At 33.3% G+C, this 14503-nt stretch overlaps 1 protein-coding gene across 1 annotated transcript; it reads right to left on the minus strand.

The window, feature by feature from the left end:
• Nucleotides 1-12651: 12651 nt before the first annotated feature.
• Nucleotides 12652-13916, minus strand: LOC129227631 (histone H1E-like). The gene is given in 2 exon segments (XM_054862220.1): nt 12652-13342; nt 13344-13916. Coding segments are annotated over 2 exon segments (552 nt in total). The 5' UTR covers nt 13809-13916; the 3' UTR covers nt 12652-13255.
• Nucleotides 13917-14503: the final 587 nt, after the last annotated feature.

Consider the following 14503-nt stretch of genomic DNA (forward strand, 5'->3'; position numbering starts at 1 on the left):
AAAATGGGCGAGATATTCATCATGCATTATTTGTATGTATACAGGAGAACCAAAAGACCTTTTAATTTTCTACTACGGGCAAAGCCGTGCAGGTGCCACTAGTCATAAATAAAGGGTGTCCCAAAATTAACGCAAGATTTGAATTTGCCACCATTTTTTCCATAAATTGTTGGCAGCCATGAAAAAAGAACAATTTGACAGTTGAGAGTTTAGGGTTAGTAAAAATGGGGTGTTATTGTACCATACAGCTAGAGAGAGTGAAACATTTCAATTACTGCATGAAGGCATTTCCTATTCGCGTACTCTCTCATTTCGGTGATCAGAATTGGCACCCTAGATCGTGTGATTTAACATTTTTAAATTTCTTCTTATTGGGTTATTTGAATTCAAAGGTCTATGTCAACAAGCCCACAACCACCCGTGCATTACCGTGTTGCGATGCCGAGCGCCAATAACAGTAACTGCTTGACAAGCCTCAACTACATTATTTTTGAAACAATTGTTCAATAATGAAAGCGCGTTATTGTATCGTATAACGCTCCATTTTTGATTACCCTAAACTCTCAGCTGTCAAATTGTTCTTTTTTCAGGGTTGCCAACCATTTATTGCAAACATGGCGGCAAATTCAAATCTTGCGTTAATTTTGGGACACCCTTTACAAGCGCCTGACCGAGATAAGAAATAACCAAATATTTTTTTTTCTACTCGCATTTACTACTCTGCTTCTGTATGTATATTTAAACTAGGATTTTTGTACACATTTATCCAAGAACGTTCTTCATCACTTATTTTTACCTTATTCACGTATCAAAACTAGTTACTCACGCAGAACATTAATGCGAATTCCGTAGCATAATACTCCACATAATGTAAAATGCGAATTCCATAAAGTTAAGCAAAGCTAAACCAACGTTGTTAAATACAAACAACTTCTTGACGCGAATTTAAATACGAAAAAAATTCTTTTTTTCCCAGGTTTTTTTCCCCCAGCTTTTCTCCAAGAAAAAATGTTTCCCCAAAGAATTCCCCTCAAAACCCATTTCCCCAAAATTTCCCCAGAGAGCACTAGATTTCCCCAAAGTGGGGAAATTTCCCCCAATCTGGCAACACTGCTTCGGAGGGGGGGATTTCCCCTCGCTGTGGCATTGGTAAAATGTTGTTCGAAACAATGTTTTCTTACTTCAAAAATTTGTACAACATTCGAAACAAGTTTGATCTGTAAATTTATCTTTTGTGGACATTTTTCAATAGCAAAATGAAGAAGTAAATATTTCTTTTGAATATTAGAAGTTGGGGCACTTCCAGCGATAACATAATGTTCTGGAAATGTTTTTAATAAATTTTGTTTCAGAAGTTCAGTCAAATTCTTTTGCAGAAAATAATGTTTTAATGGTACTCTGGAAAAAAAAAAGTTCCAGAATGTTTTAAGGATCGACTGAAAACGGGCTCGAGATCGACCGGTCGATCGCGATCGACGGGTTGCCTATCGCTGTCACTTAAATTGGAAAAGGAAATATACAGGGACCATGGGGATGCAAGGATTATGAGACAACTGAAACGCTGCTGGTGCTGTAAGTTGTAAGAACAATACTCGAAATCATATTATTCTGTAGTGAATTTAATTAGGGTTGAATTCCATTGAATAGATTAGAGAAATAAAAGTTGCGCAATGAAATTATTGGGACATCGCCTTTAATTTAAAAAGCATGAAGAGAAGTCCTATTGAAGAAATTATCACTATTGCAGTCCAGTCATTTAAGCTTAAATTTGGTAAGAATCTCGGAATTCGAGATACCCAGCTGTAAGTCTGTAAATACTTGTATATGACACCCTAAAAGTTGTCTCAAAACCTACATATGGGTAGGGTGTACGCAACTATTAAATTTTAAGGTCAAAAGTTCTCAAAAATCGTTTTTTTTGCGCTTTTTTTTTTTGTAAATATCTCATTTTCTATGGGTTTTTTGCAATTTGTATTTATTATCAATATTGTAGAATTCAAAATTCTCTACAAATTTTGTTTAAAATTTTTTTTTATACTGTGAACCATTTTCGAGATAGAGGGCGGAGAGCGCGCGGTCACAGGATCACTTCAGGTCAACCGGTGGATAATTATCCTCATTCCAAAACACATATTTTATTTCTGCATGCATTAAGTGGCTGTGACACCTTTTCTGCGCTTTTTCAAAAGGGAAAAAAATCATTTTTAAAAGTTTTTGAGAAACTGACAAATTTGGATGAACTAGGTGCAACATTTGAGGAAAAAATTGTTCGGCCCAGAGATTATTAGAGAGTGGAACTCAAACTTTATTGGCAGTCTATAATGCTCCGAAATCTGAAAAGTCTCGATCATCTTCGTTATATGCATTACGTCAAGTCTACAAAACTTAATAAACCTGTGCAGTTTTCAAATATTCCACCAACAAGTGCAGCTGCTCATCAACATTTCTAACGTGTATATTATCAAGTTCAAACTTGGTTAGGACATGATTTGGAACCCCAGGTATGGGGTTGGGCAATGCGAAACGATTTTCTGGAGCCTATCATGACAATTTTACCACCTGCTCCAGAAGATTTGCTAAATACAATTTTCTGCAACTGCAAGAGTGGTTGTGGTTCGCGATGCGGATGCAGGAAAGCGGGCTTGCAATGCTCTTTAGCTTGTGGCCAATGTAATGGGCAAGCTTGTCTCAATGCTCTACCATATCAGAGCGACATTAACGAAGATGGAACCTTTGATCCCAAAATCATGGAAGAACTTGAGACAAATGTCGTTGAAGACGATAATGAAGACCGTTTGAAATTTACCAGCAGCAGGAAGACGACGATGAAGAGGAAGAAGATGAATAAAATTATAAATTGTAGTTTTTGTACTCTTTAATTCCATTTTTTTACTTTTAGTAAAAATAAATGTATTGAATGATATTTCGTAATAAAAAGATTATTTCATAATTTATTTGTTTTTTTTTTCATCATGTAAGAAGTTATTAATATTAATTAGGTTAAAATTCAAATATAATTCCTATATTTTCATTAACAATTCTGTAATTACATGGGCAGGTAAGTAGAGGCAGTGTTGTTAAGTAAATTAATACTGAATAAAAAGTGGATAGGTTAGGAAAAGAATGATAAAATATAATAGTTAATGAAAATTGACAAATATTTATAATTATTGATTTATTGATAGTTCACCAACTATATATGGCGCGTTTTCGACCGGAGGCACCGGTTGACCTGAAGTGATCCTGTGACCGCGCGCTCTCCGCCCTCTATCTCGAAAACGGTTCACCGTATAAAAAAATTTTTAAACAAAATTTAAAAGAGAATTTTGTATTATACAATATTGATAATCCATACAAATAGCAAAAAACCCATAGAAAATGAGATATTTACAAAAAAAAAAAAAAAAGCGCAAAAAAAAAACGGATTTTTGTGACCTTTGACCTTGAAATTTAATAGTTGCGTACACCCTACCATATGTAGGTTTTGAGAAAACTTTTAGGGTGTTAATATACAAGTATTTACAGACTTACAGCTGGGTATCTCGAATTCCGAGGTGAACTTACTATAATGACTGGACTAATGCCTGTTTTTCTTTGTGGAACATACGGAGTCTTTCTGGGGGAGATATTCAAAGTAATTTAAATGTGGAACGGTCAGCTTTTATACCTCTATGTAAAGTCCCTGCAGTTCCGTAAAAAATATCGCAAAAGCCTATTGTTTAATTTTTGTTAGTGTTGAATTTATTAATTTTTTCCAGTTCCACCGGGTATGCCCGATCAACATTAATTTACGTACCAGGTTTTCATACCAATCATGTTTTAATAGAAATTTTTCGTTGATTCACTGCGGTGGTGTCAAAGAAATGTCCTTGCTTCATTCACAAATTTTGCTTTTAATTTTTACATATTTCGACATTGAATGACAATCATAGTATTTCTGCTGACGCTCTCCTCGCAATATGTCGTCAAAGAGATCTTTTTTAAATGTTTGCCATAAGGCAATAAGGTTTAAAAGTTGACATAAAATTTAAAATACAGTAAAACCTGTAAAGTTGACTACCTTTGTAAGTTGACCACCTGTCTATGTTGACCGCTTTTGTCAGGAACGGAATTAGTCCTATCTTATATACAGTAGACTCCCGATTATCCGCGAGCGGGGTTTATCCGCGGGGCGGATTATCCGCGAATTAGTCAACAATCACGAACATGTATTTTCGCAGTAAAAAGCGAATACCAGTGGCTGTTTTTTTTTTTTTTTTTGAAAAATTGTAAATTTACACTCAGTTGTTTTTGCTTGATTGATTGATTTGATTTAATTTTATTATTATTATTATTATTTTTGTGCATTCTTCATCGTGCATACACTTGTTTGTTATTGATGATAAGTTCGGTTGTGCAAAAATACAAAACATTTGTACTGTACTCTATATATATTTTCACTGTTTGCAGAAAGTGTTATGCATCAATACAGTTAAGAATTTGAGATGGGACAATTTTTACCTGATTTGTCCCCCATTTTAGTCTTTTTCCGGTTATCCGCGATTTTTATTACCCACGACACTTGTGCCACCCAATTCCGCGGATAATCGGGAGTCTACTGTAATGAAGGAAAACCTCTGTAACTTGACCACCTCTCTATCTTGACCACCTGTCTATCTTGACCATTAATGAACACCAAATTTGGTTTGGAGTATTGTAAAAAACCCTTTGTAAGTTGACCACTTGGTTTATTTTTTTAAATTTTATTTAGCAAATTATTTCATTTTATTATCATTTTTTTATAGCTTTCCAAGAATATTTTTGATGCCAGACCAGCATTTTACCAACTAAATGAAAGAGCAGCATAACTAAACCTCCTTTTGAGTTTAAACACATGGGAAAACTACTAAGAATCCTTTTATTCTCCAAACTTTTTTTTTTTTTTTTTCTATTTGAGATTGACTTTTGTACTCTGTATCAATAGAAAAACACAAAGTATATTTTTTCAATTGCAATATTTTGTGGCAACAATGGAATTGTGCTAAAGAGTAAAGTTACTTGCATTGCAGTATTTCTAGTGCAAGGGATTAAGAGATAAAACATTTTCATTTTCAACTGCCTTTTTGAACTATGAGAGCCCAGCTTGTTGCTCTTTGTGTTATAGTTTTACATAAAATGACTTCATAAAGAAAGTTAGTTGAACTTGAGATTGATAAAAAGTATGAAATATTAAAATTAATTGAAAAGGGAGAAAGCCAGAGAAAATTAGCTGGGAGACATATGGAATTTCCAAAACTGGTCTAATAAGTGCGCCAAACTTCAATAAGGAGTTATTTTGTTGAAAAGTATATCATCATGGGGTTATAAATGTATATGAGAAAAAAAATAAGGCGAAAAATTTGTAATTTTTGATTAGCTATGAATTTTTAGGAACTATTAATATCCAATAAATAACTTTTCATAAACAATTTTTTTTTGATCAATTTACTGAAATTTTAAATTTGCATGACACATTATACGTCATTCTGAGAAAATAATCTCTAAAAATATTTGAATAACATTTTAAATTATTGTTTCAAAGTAATACTAAACAATGAAAATGAGTTGAACAGAAAGAGTAAGTGTCAATTAGTAAAAAAATGAATACATGGTGCAAGAAATGACAAAAAAAAAAAAAAATCATTACCCCCTTTATAAGTTGACCACCTGTCTAAGTTGACCACCAAAGTACTGCACCGCAAGTGGTCAACTTACACAGGTTTCACTGTAGTTGTAAACAATTATCTGAGTTTAGGCGCGAAGTCACGGAGGATAGAAAGTTACATGTATAAACTAAGTTTAGTTTCCAAGGTATGTCGCCGTCTATAAGACCGAGTTCTTCATATGCTGCTTGATAGGTTGGCAGGATCTTCAACTATTAATCAACTTTGTTAATATGTAAGACCACGAAAATGCTCCAAATGAATTCTTATGTAACCGAATTCAGATTAGCTATTAGAATTGATATTGTATTTTCTACTAAGATTTGAGTCTTTTTCAATCCCGGGATGCCTTTTAACCTTGTTGTACTCGTTTTCTTCGGGAAACTTGCTTTTTTCATATGCCTCCTTTTTTTTTTTTTTTTCTTTTTTGCAATTTTTTTCTGATAGGATATTTGTGAGCTATATCGTTTTTAAATGCTTAAATACGGTTATCATGAAGAATAGTTCCGCAAATAATTTTTATTTATTTCTTCTTCTTTGTCAAATTCTTTTTTATCCACTGTTTTTTGTTCATTGTAGTTTTAATTTTGAAAGCACGGTAATTGTATTCAATTACCCTTTCAGTTAAGAATTTTCTAAACTAAATGCACTTAATTGAATGCATGCAAAATTACGACTTTCAGAAACACGGATTGCTATCGTCTATATACACTATTTGAATTCAAAAACTAATTTTCCCGAAGCGAATCGCAGTTATATTCCATTTAATTAAATTTCGGAGCGTAAACATTATGTAACTGTATATCGTTTTCAATGTACTAGGCTAATGCATAATTTATTGCCTATGTCACTCAGTAAGAATACACCTTTCATATAGTGAAGGAATTTTTCAAATACAGTCAAGTCCCGACTTACGCGGGGGATGCGTTCCAAGACCCCTCGCGTCTGTCGAAATTTCGCGTTTTGGAAAAGGGTATGTGTAAAAACTTTAATAAACATTTCCAATTATTTTATACACTTGTAAATGCCACCTCAAACTGTTGAAAACTATTTCTTAACTATACATTACTGTTTCTTAAATTTAAAAAAATGAATTTTTATTCATATTTTAAATTAAAAAAAAATTGTTTTGTTCAACATAGGATACTACTACGATGCACAAAAAAAAAAAAAAAAAAAAAGGTACATGGGAAAGGAAGACATAAAATAAATCAGTACGGTACGTACAGTATGTAGTAAGAAAAACAAATGATCGATGGTTTTACTCCAGATAACCCAGTAATGATATTTGTACCTTAAAAAGATGAAGATGATGATGATTTATGCTGCTTGATCAAATCGTAACTTATATATGTTTAAATACACAATACAGTACGTGAAATACACAGCTTCACTAGTTCTCTTATAACGTTTCTAATATGGCAACACCCCTCTTCCTGGTTTCTTAAGATTCACAATACAAGAGCAGTTTCCATTTTCATAATTTTTGGTGAACTTTTACGGATTTCCTTTTTCTTGACTTTTAATTGTACACATGGATGATTCACTCATACCCAACTGTCGTGCTACCTCCGACGCATTTTATAGTTGTTCAAGCACATAATCTTTAGCTTTTCTTTAACTGTCAGAAACTTTCTATTTTCCTTTCGATCTTCTCAAGATGAAACATCGATCGCTCTTAGGTGTCATTATATTTCAACAACTTTCACATTTAGAATGAAAATAATGGAAAATGATGAGTAGTTATTTGTATAAGCGATATATCTGACTAACACGGTGTGGGAACCTCCACTCTCATGATGCTAAAGGGATGAAGGTCCATTCACGAAAAAAAAAAAAAAGTAAACAATAACAAAGCCGATACTTACAGACCGCGATTCCCTTCCGAAAATTTTCGTGTTGCGGACGAGAAATTCGCGTTATATCTAAAATTCTTTACTGGTGAAAAAATTCGCGTTATAGCCATTTCGTGTAAGTCGGATCGCGTTGTAGCGGGAGTCGTCTGAGAACAGATACAGCTTCTGACTTTGGAAGGGGTAAATGTTAAAATATGAGCACCCAAATCAGTTGGGAGGATCAGTCGCTGTTTACATATTACATAGAATACTTTTCAATTGGGTTGATATGTTCTACTTCTTTATTAACATTCTCCAGAAATGAAGAAATTTAGTAATAAAGCAAGTAAATATTGTAAATCAAGCTAGAGGAATAGCGTTTTGAAAGATCTGTAGCATTTCAATGCGGAATTCGTTGCATTGTTGCACACAACAGTTTCAATTGTAGCCTCAGGGGTGCAAGTGGACTCAAGTAAAATTTTCTGAAGACAATGTGAAATTTTTGGAAGCCCGCCCTCCCTCTCCCTGCCCCCGTAAAAACTCTTCAAATATGCATACAAAAATCACTTTAAAAAAAACACATTTTAGATTTTTTTTTTTTTTTCAGGTTTGGAATGTTGCCAGATCAAAATTTTCGGAAACGACAACCCAAAAAAAGTTTCGGAAATATCGGATCAGAAACAAACCTGTGTAGCCTGCCTTCTTCTAACAGTAGAATCTCATTAATCCGGATCCGAATCGCCCGATTAATCAATGGATAAAACAAAATAACCTTTTTATTGAGTCGAGGTACACACTACTGTTCACAGTAAAATTGTATTTTGAATTCACAAAAAAAAAAAAAAAAAAAAAAAACACTGAGCTAAATAAACTACAAAACTGTATAAGAGAAAATTATAAAAACACAAAACACAGTTTTCAAACATACATTTTGGTGCTAACTCGCCTTTTGCTAAAACAGAATGGATACATGCCTTTCCGCATTAATGGAAGTCCGATTTTATCGGGTCCGGATTTATGAGAGTGTTCTGTATTTTCATTTTCATGGTTTCCAATGAAATTAATAATCCTGCAACAGTACTCTAATGCGAATTATCAGGTAAAATTAGTATCGATTCCTCTTTCACTCCATAAATAATTAATCCTTAGAATACTTAATGCTTTCATTATTTTTTTCTTTGACATCTGTTCTCAAGTCGTGTGCGAATAAGTATGATTAATGGGCTAAATAGCCTGCTCTCAAGTTTGTAACAGGCTAATTTTCCAGTGACCTATTATTGAAAACTTTCGTTTAAAAACTACCTTTAAAATAAATCTAATCAATTTTTTAAAAATCATTGTAAAGTTTTAAAATTTTCCACATAACACATTTTTGTTACCTCCTTAAAACGTAATTATAAATAAAATTGTAACTGTCAACATATTTTTTGAAAAATAATAAGAATCAAGACTAAATAAACAGTTTCAATTCAAAAATGTTTGTGTAGATGGCAGCACGATGCACTTTTGGCGCATAGAGAACTGTCATGTGCAGGGTCATGTGTCATGCTTGGAGAAATTTCGCGCTGAACTTAACTATTTTAATACTTTTTTCTACAACACAGTTTCAATGGAATCTAAATACATTACTTTTTGGTGTTTCATGCAATAAAATAAAAATGCAAGCTTTTTTTTTGTGTGTGTGTGTGCATAAAACCGGCATTATAAATTTTATATAAAATATTTGTTACTCGAAAAAAAAATCAAGATTTTTTTTTTTCGTGTGGGGGAAAAAATGAAATTAAGTATTTACTGCACAGAAGTAATCCAAGACATTTTTGTTTTTTTCTTCGCATCTGTCAGTCACTTTCAAAGGAAAAAAAAATCTAAGAACCACATTTTTTATGTCAATTTTGATAACACTACAAATTTATTTGACTTTCACCTTCAAAAGCTTCAGTCTCATCTGTTTTTTAACTCTTACAAAATATATTTTAGTTCTACATGCAACCTTTTCAAAATAAGCCAGTGAAATTATAATAAAATTCATCTGAAGCAATTTATTAATGAATTAACTGCACAGTTCTGTGTGCAATGTGCAAAGAAAAAATATATCATTAAAAAAAAATAATTGTATAGGTTGTCCATCAATGTTTAAAATTTTAGGTCCCCCATTATTCTTTTTTTTTGGGGGGGGGGGGGGTCTTGGTTAAAAAGCTTTACTCACAGGGCCTGATCATGCCCAGATCCTGGTAAAATTTGGTTCTCCTCTCCCAAGAAAATCCACATTTTTAAAGTAATAGTTTCAAAATAAGGGGGAAATAAATAAATTCCCTAATTTTTGGTGCCCGTATAATAGTGGTACCCAAGTCAGATTTACAGGACTGTAAATATTAGGCCTGGCCTTGTTTACCCACTACCAAAGACAGAAAGTGTAATAAAAGCTAATAAAAAAGAATAAAATTATGGAAATTAAAAAGTTTAGTATAAAGTGCAATATTATAATAAAAAATAAATAAACTTACCAGTACTTTCCCAGAAATGAAATATCTCTATTTCTAGATTACAAATATTGGATATATAAATTTTGATATTGCTTTTTTTATTTTTTATGAGCACTGTTGTGGAACAGTATTGAAAGACATAGATTTTATGTATTAATTTATAGAAATAGGAACCTATTCCTTAAATGCAGAAAAAGCATATCTTAATTTTTTTTTTTTTTTCAAAAAAAAAAAAAAAAACTTTTTTAACACCTAGAAATTTTGGAAATGTGAGATTTGTAATTGTTGCACTGGTCATTGTCCTAAAAGAATTAAAACAAATTTCAAGTAGTGTTCATACTAAGGAAAAATTCCAAGGTGGCATCTTTTGCCTTGACAAAATATTAAGAGGGATTTCTATGGGAACAGCATGCAATTGTATCTCTTGGAGTTTAATTTGGAAAATATTGAGGGAATTGTTCAACATTCCCTGAGGATGGACCAAATGGGAGCATGCTTCAAGGATTTAGTTTCATAACACTGATTGACTTCCAACCGGGGGTGCCCATATAGGGGGAGGGGGTGTTGTGACTGGTATTTTTCTCTTCTGGTATATGGGGGGGGGGTCTTAGTAATATTTAGGGGGGGTGCCCTTGCTTCCAACTATTCAGTAGCAAATGTTGATAGTTCCACAATGCTAAAATGAAAAAGAGTCTGGGATTGTGAACATAATTCTTTTTCGTAAAAGCAGCCACTTAAAAAAATTCATATCGCCTTTTACGAAGGTTTGTATGAAAGCAAAACATCAGTTAAAAAGTTATTCCCAGCCAAGTCTTTTAAGCCACAGGGATTTCAAATTAGATTTAGGATAGCTTAACAGCTCCATACAATATAACAGAATTTTTTTCATAAAAAATACACGAAGAAAAATGGCAAAAAAAAATTTTTTTACACGAAATGCAAACCTAAAAATAAAACATAGATAGACCCCTGCAGAGTAGTAGGAGAGCAATTCAGCTATCCCCCCAAGATGAGATTACAGATTAATAAATCTGTTCACCATATTTTTGACCAAGGGACCTTTCAGCAGGAGTCCATTCAGTTCAGATGGAAATTCACACCTTTTGTTTTTACACAAGTCAAAAATATAACTAATTTAGCGTAGGTGCTGCTATTTTGCAGCACCTGTCACCATCTTTGAATCCGACTGTCATATGGAATTGATTATGTTTTAATTCCAGCAGTTTGTTCTGCAGTATTAACGAAATTAATATTTCATGCCAATTAGCTGTCTTTAAAACCATGGTGTTCCTGTTCTAACATTTTCAACAAAGTAAGACAAAATATAAATTATAAGTGTCAAAATTTCACTGAAGTTAACTTTCATCATTTAAAATATATGCATTTCTAACTATGCTTTTCTGTCCTTGAATTGGGAGGGGACAAGTTTTGCTGGAAAATTTGGCAAATTTAAATACATTATTGAACATTGCAATTTGAAATAATTATTCAATACTATTTTTTTTAACGATGCCCAATATCCCTTCTCATTAGATGTAAAGTAGCTGTGAATGCTTGCATGTTAACATTCAATGAAATTTGAAAAATTCATGTGGTAAATTGAGAAGTTCTCCCTCCTAAAAATTATGCCTCCCCCCCCCCCCTCTTGAACTACCAAATAAGAGTATTTGAACATTTTAGAGCACTAGAAAAGCAAACATGAGAAACCGATGAATAAAGCAGACTCCGCATGTTGTTCCACCTATCTTTTTCTAGAAGGATTAGAAGTTATTTCTATGTTTCGTAGTTGAGCTAGCCATAGAAAGATTCAATGGTTACATTTACTTTCCCCAATGAACTGAAACAAAAATTTGTCAACACAATGAGAACCAAATTTTTTGCATTATCTTGCACCTGTTGCCATGGGAACAGAATGTCTCCTTGGTGTAGAAAATTTACGAGGAAGAAATATTAAAAAGAAACTTACAAACATAACTTAGGCGAAATTTAAAAAACTGGATGCTACAGTTAAAATAATAAAAGGTGAGAATATCGTCCCTTCTTGGTCATGTCGTATCCTTGTAACCTAGAAATTTATGTGTGAAATGTAACTTAACTTGCAAACTTATATCCTTCACCAACATAGAAAGACGTCAATCATTATCTTTGGCATGTCAAAGTTAACCAATTTTTTATGCATAATAACAAAATGTTTTAATTTTTATCTCTTACTGATGCATCATTTAAGTTCAATAACATGTACACATCCAGAACTTTCATGTGAATGAACAAATATTTTCTTTCAGTTTTAAATATTGTTTCTAATTTCAACAAAATCTAGATATTTTTTTTTAAAATAAGTACTAAAAATTTGCTCATTAGCCTGCAATTAAATCCAACTTTTGTCAAACCACTTACATGCACAAGATAAAATGAACTGAACAAAACAGCATATACCGGAGCATAAAAAAAGAATCTTGTTTTAAATCTGCGGATACTGAAATAGACACAAGTCAAACAAACCTTCGAATTTGAGGCAAGCTGTTGCATACTATATTCTTGGATCTAAAAATCAATGTAAGATTGAATATTTCATGCAGACTAAAGTAATTTGAACTTTTTACATAAATATGAAAAACCTATAATAAAAGGGAAAATAGAAAGATTTTTTTTACAACATTTTTATTAAAAAATTATGTAACATTTACATTAAATGCAACTGTAGCGAGCACATATAATGGCATGAAACATTTTTTCATGTGAAATAAATAATATAAAATAGAATTTCTTAGAGAGATAACATAGCCATAATATTTAACTTCAAATATTGTAATCAATCAGATGAAATAACTTTGAAGAACTATATGAATGGCACATAGTTGAGAGAGATTTGGTGCAGAAACACATTATAGAATGCAGTTGCTTAAATGAAATGAAAACTTGAGTACTTACAAGTTGAATTTGAACGATGAAAGTTCATTAATAAAGTTCAAAATAAAAGTTCAGGTTTTTCTGAAGTATGAGTTAATGAAACACAGATGTACATGACCGGGTAATGAAGAAATGATGAGGGTAACAGTTCTAATGATATGAGATGGATGATGAACTGCGTACTCTGAGGATGAAGTGACAGCGATGATGAGGATGATGACAGAACAGTCATTAGGTGCAGTCGGGAAATTCTTGATAGAGAACAACAAATTCACGATAGTCCTAATAACAGTCCAGATGATACGATGATGATATTTACAAGATGATTCCATTTAAGATGGGATGTTTACTTTTTGCCTTTTTTGGCTGCGGGTTTCTTCGCTGCTTTTGCCTTCTTGGGTTTGGGGGATTTGGGCTTGACTGCTTTGGGTTTTCTTGGGACTCTTGGCAGCTTTAGCTTTCGGTTTCTTTGCAGCGGCCTTCTTGGGGGTTTTGGGCTTGGCGACTTTCTTTGCAGCGGCAGGTTTGGAAGCTTTTTTCGGTTTAGGTGCAGAAGCCTTTGGTTTGGAAGTCTTCTCCTTGGTAGCGGTTGTCATACGGAAGGATCCAGAAGCTCCCTTGCCTTTGGTTTGCACGAGCTGACCTGAAGCCACGGCATTCTTTAAGTATTTCTTGATGAAAGGTGACAGCTTGTCGACATCGACTTTGTAGTGGGCGCCGATGTACTTCTTAATGGCCTGTACGGATGATCCTCCACGTTCTTTGAGAGTAGATATGGCTGTGTTAACCATCTCGGACACCTTTGGATGAGTAGGTGCAGTTTTGGGCTTTTTAGGCTTGGATGCCTTTGCCTTTTTCGGTGTAGCAGCAGGAGTAGCAACGGCTTCGGTTTCTGCCATCTTAATTCAAGTGATGATTAAGAAAAATCACGAAAAACAACAGCAACGATTTCAAAATATTCCGCTAAGCAAGAGCACGTCTGACAACTAGAACGGCTGTCAAATCGAATGTTTGCAACCATCAGCGCAGAGCCCTTTTATTGACTAGCTGCGGACGTCGCAGAAAGCTGTAAACTTTGGGAGCGCGGTAAGAGCTCTGAGAGTCAGTTTCGTAGTCTTTCCGGGCTCAAAATTGTGTTTCTTACGTGAAAACAATCGCCCATAAAAAATTTCTCAAATGCGATAGAACTATGATTCCGGTTGAATTATAAAGCTCCGAATCTGAAGTTTATTATTTTATAAAATAATATCCCCAAAATGGTTTTTGAACTAGAATAAAATATTATAATCTGGACTTCACTCTGCATCTCAGAAGTGTCACATCCGATGTTTTTTAATAATTTCCTTATATAATTTAATGTTATCCCCCAAAAAAATTGTGATATGTTAGCTAAGAATATTAGCTGTTAGACTACAACAAAAAGATTTTTCGAGACTATCTAAAACGCGCGAAAAATAATTTCTTTTTAGACCATCTTAGCACACTCCATCCAAACTAATGCTTGATCCCATGTTATTAAAGGCGGATCTTAAATTGTTAAAATATTAATTATTGATCGAAAATGGTTGGAAAATGTTAAGAAGTTAGTCATATA

Source organism: Uloborus diversus, chromosome 8, assembly GCF_026930045.1.
Source record: "Uloborus diversus isolate 005 chromosome 8, Udiv.v.3.1, whole genome shotgun sequence".
NCBI classification, from domain to species: domain Eukaryota; kingdom Metazoa; phylum Arthropoda; class Arachnida; order Araneae; family Uloboridae; genus Uloborus; species Uloborus diversus.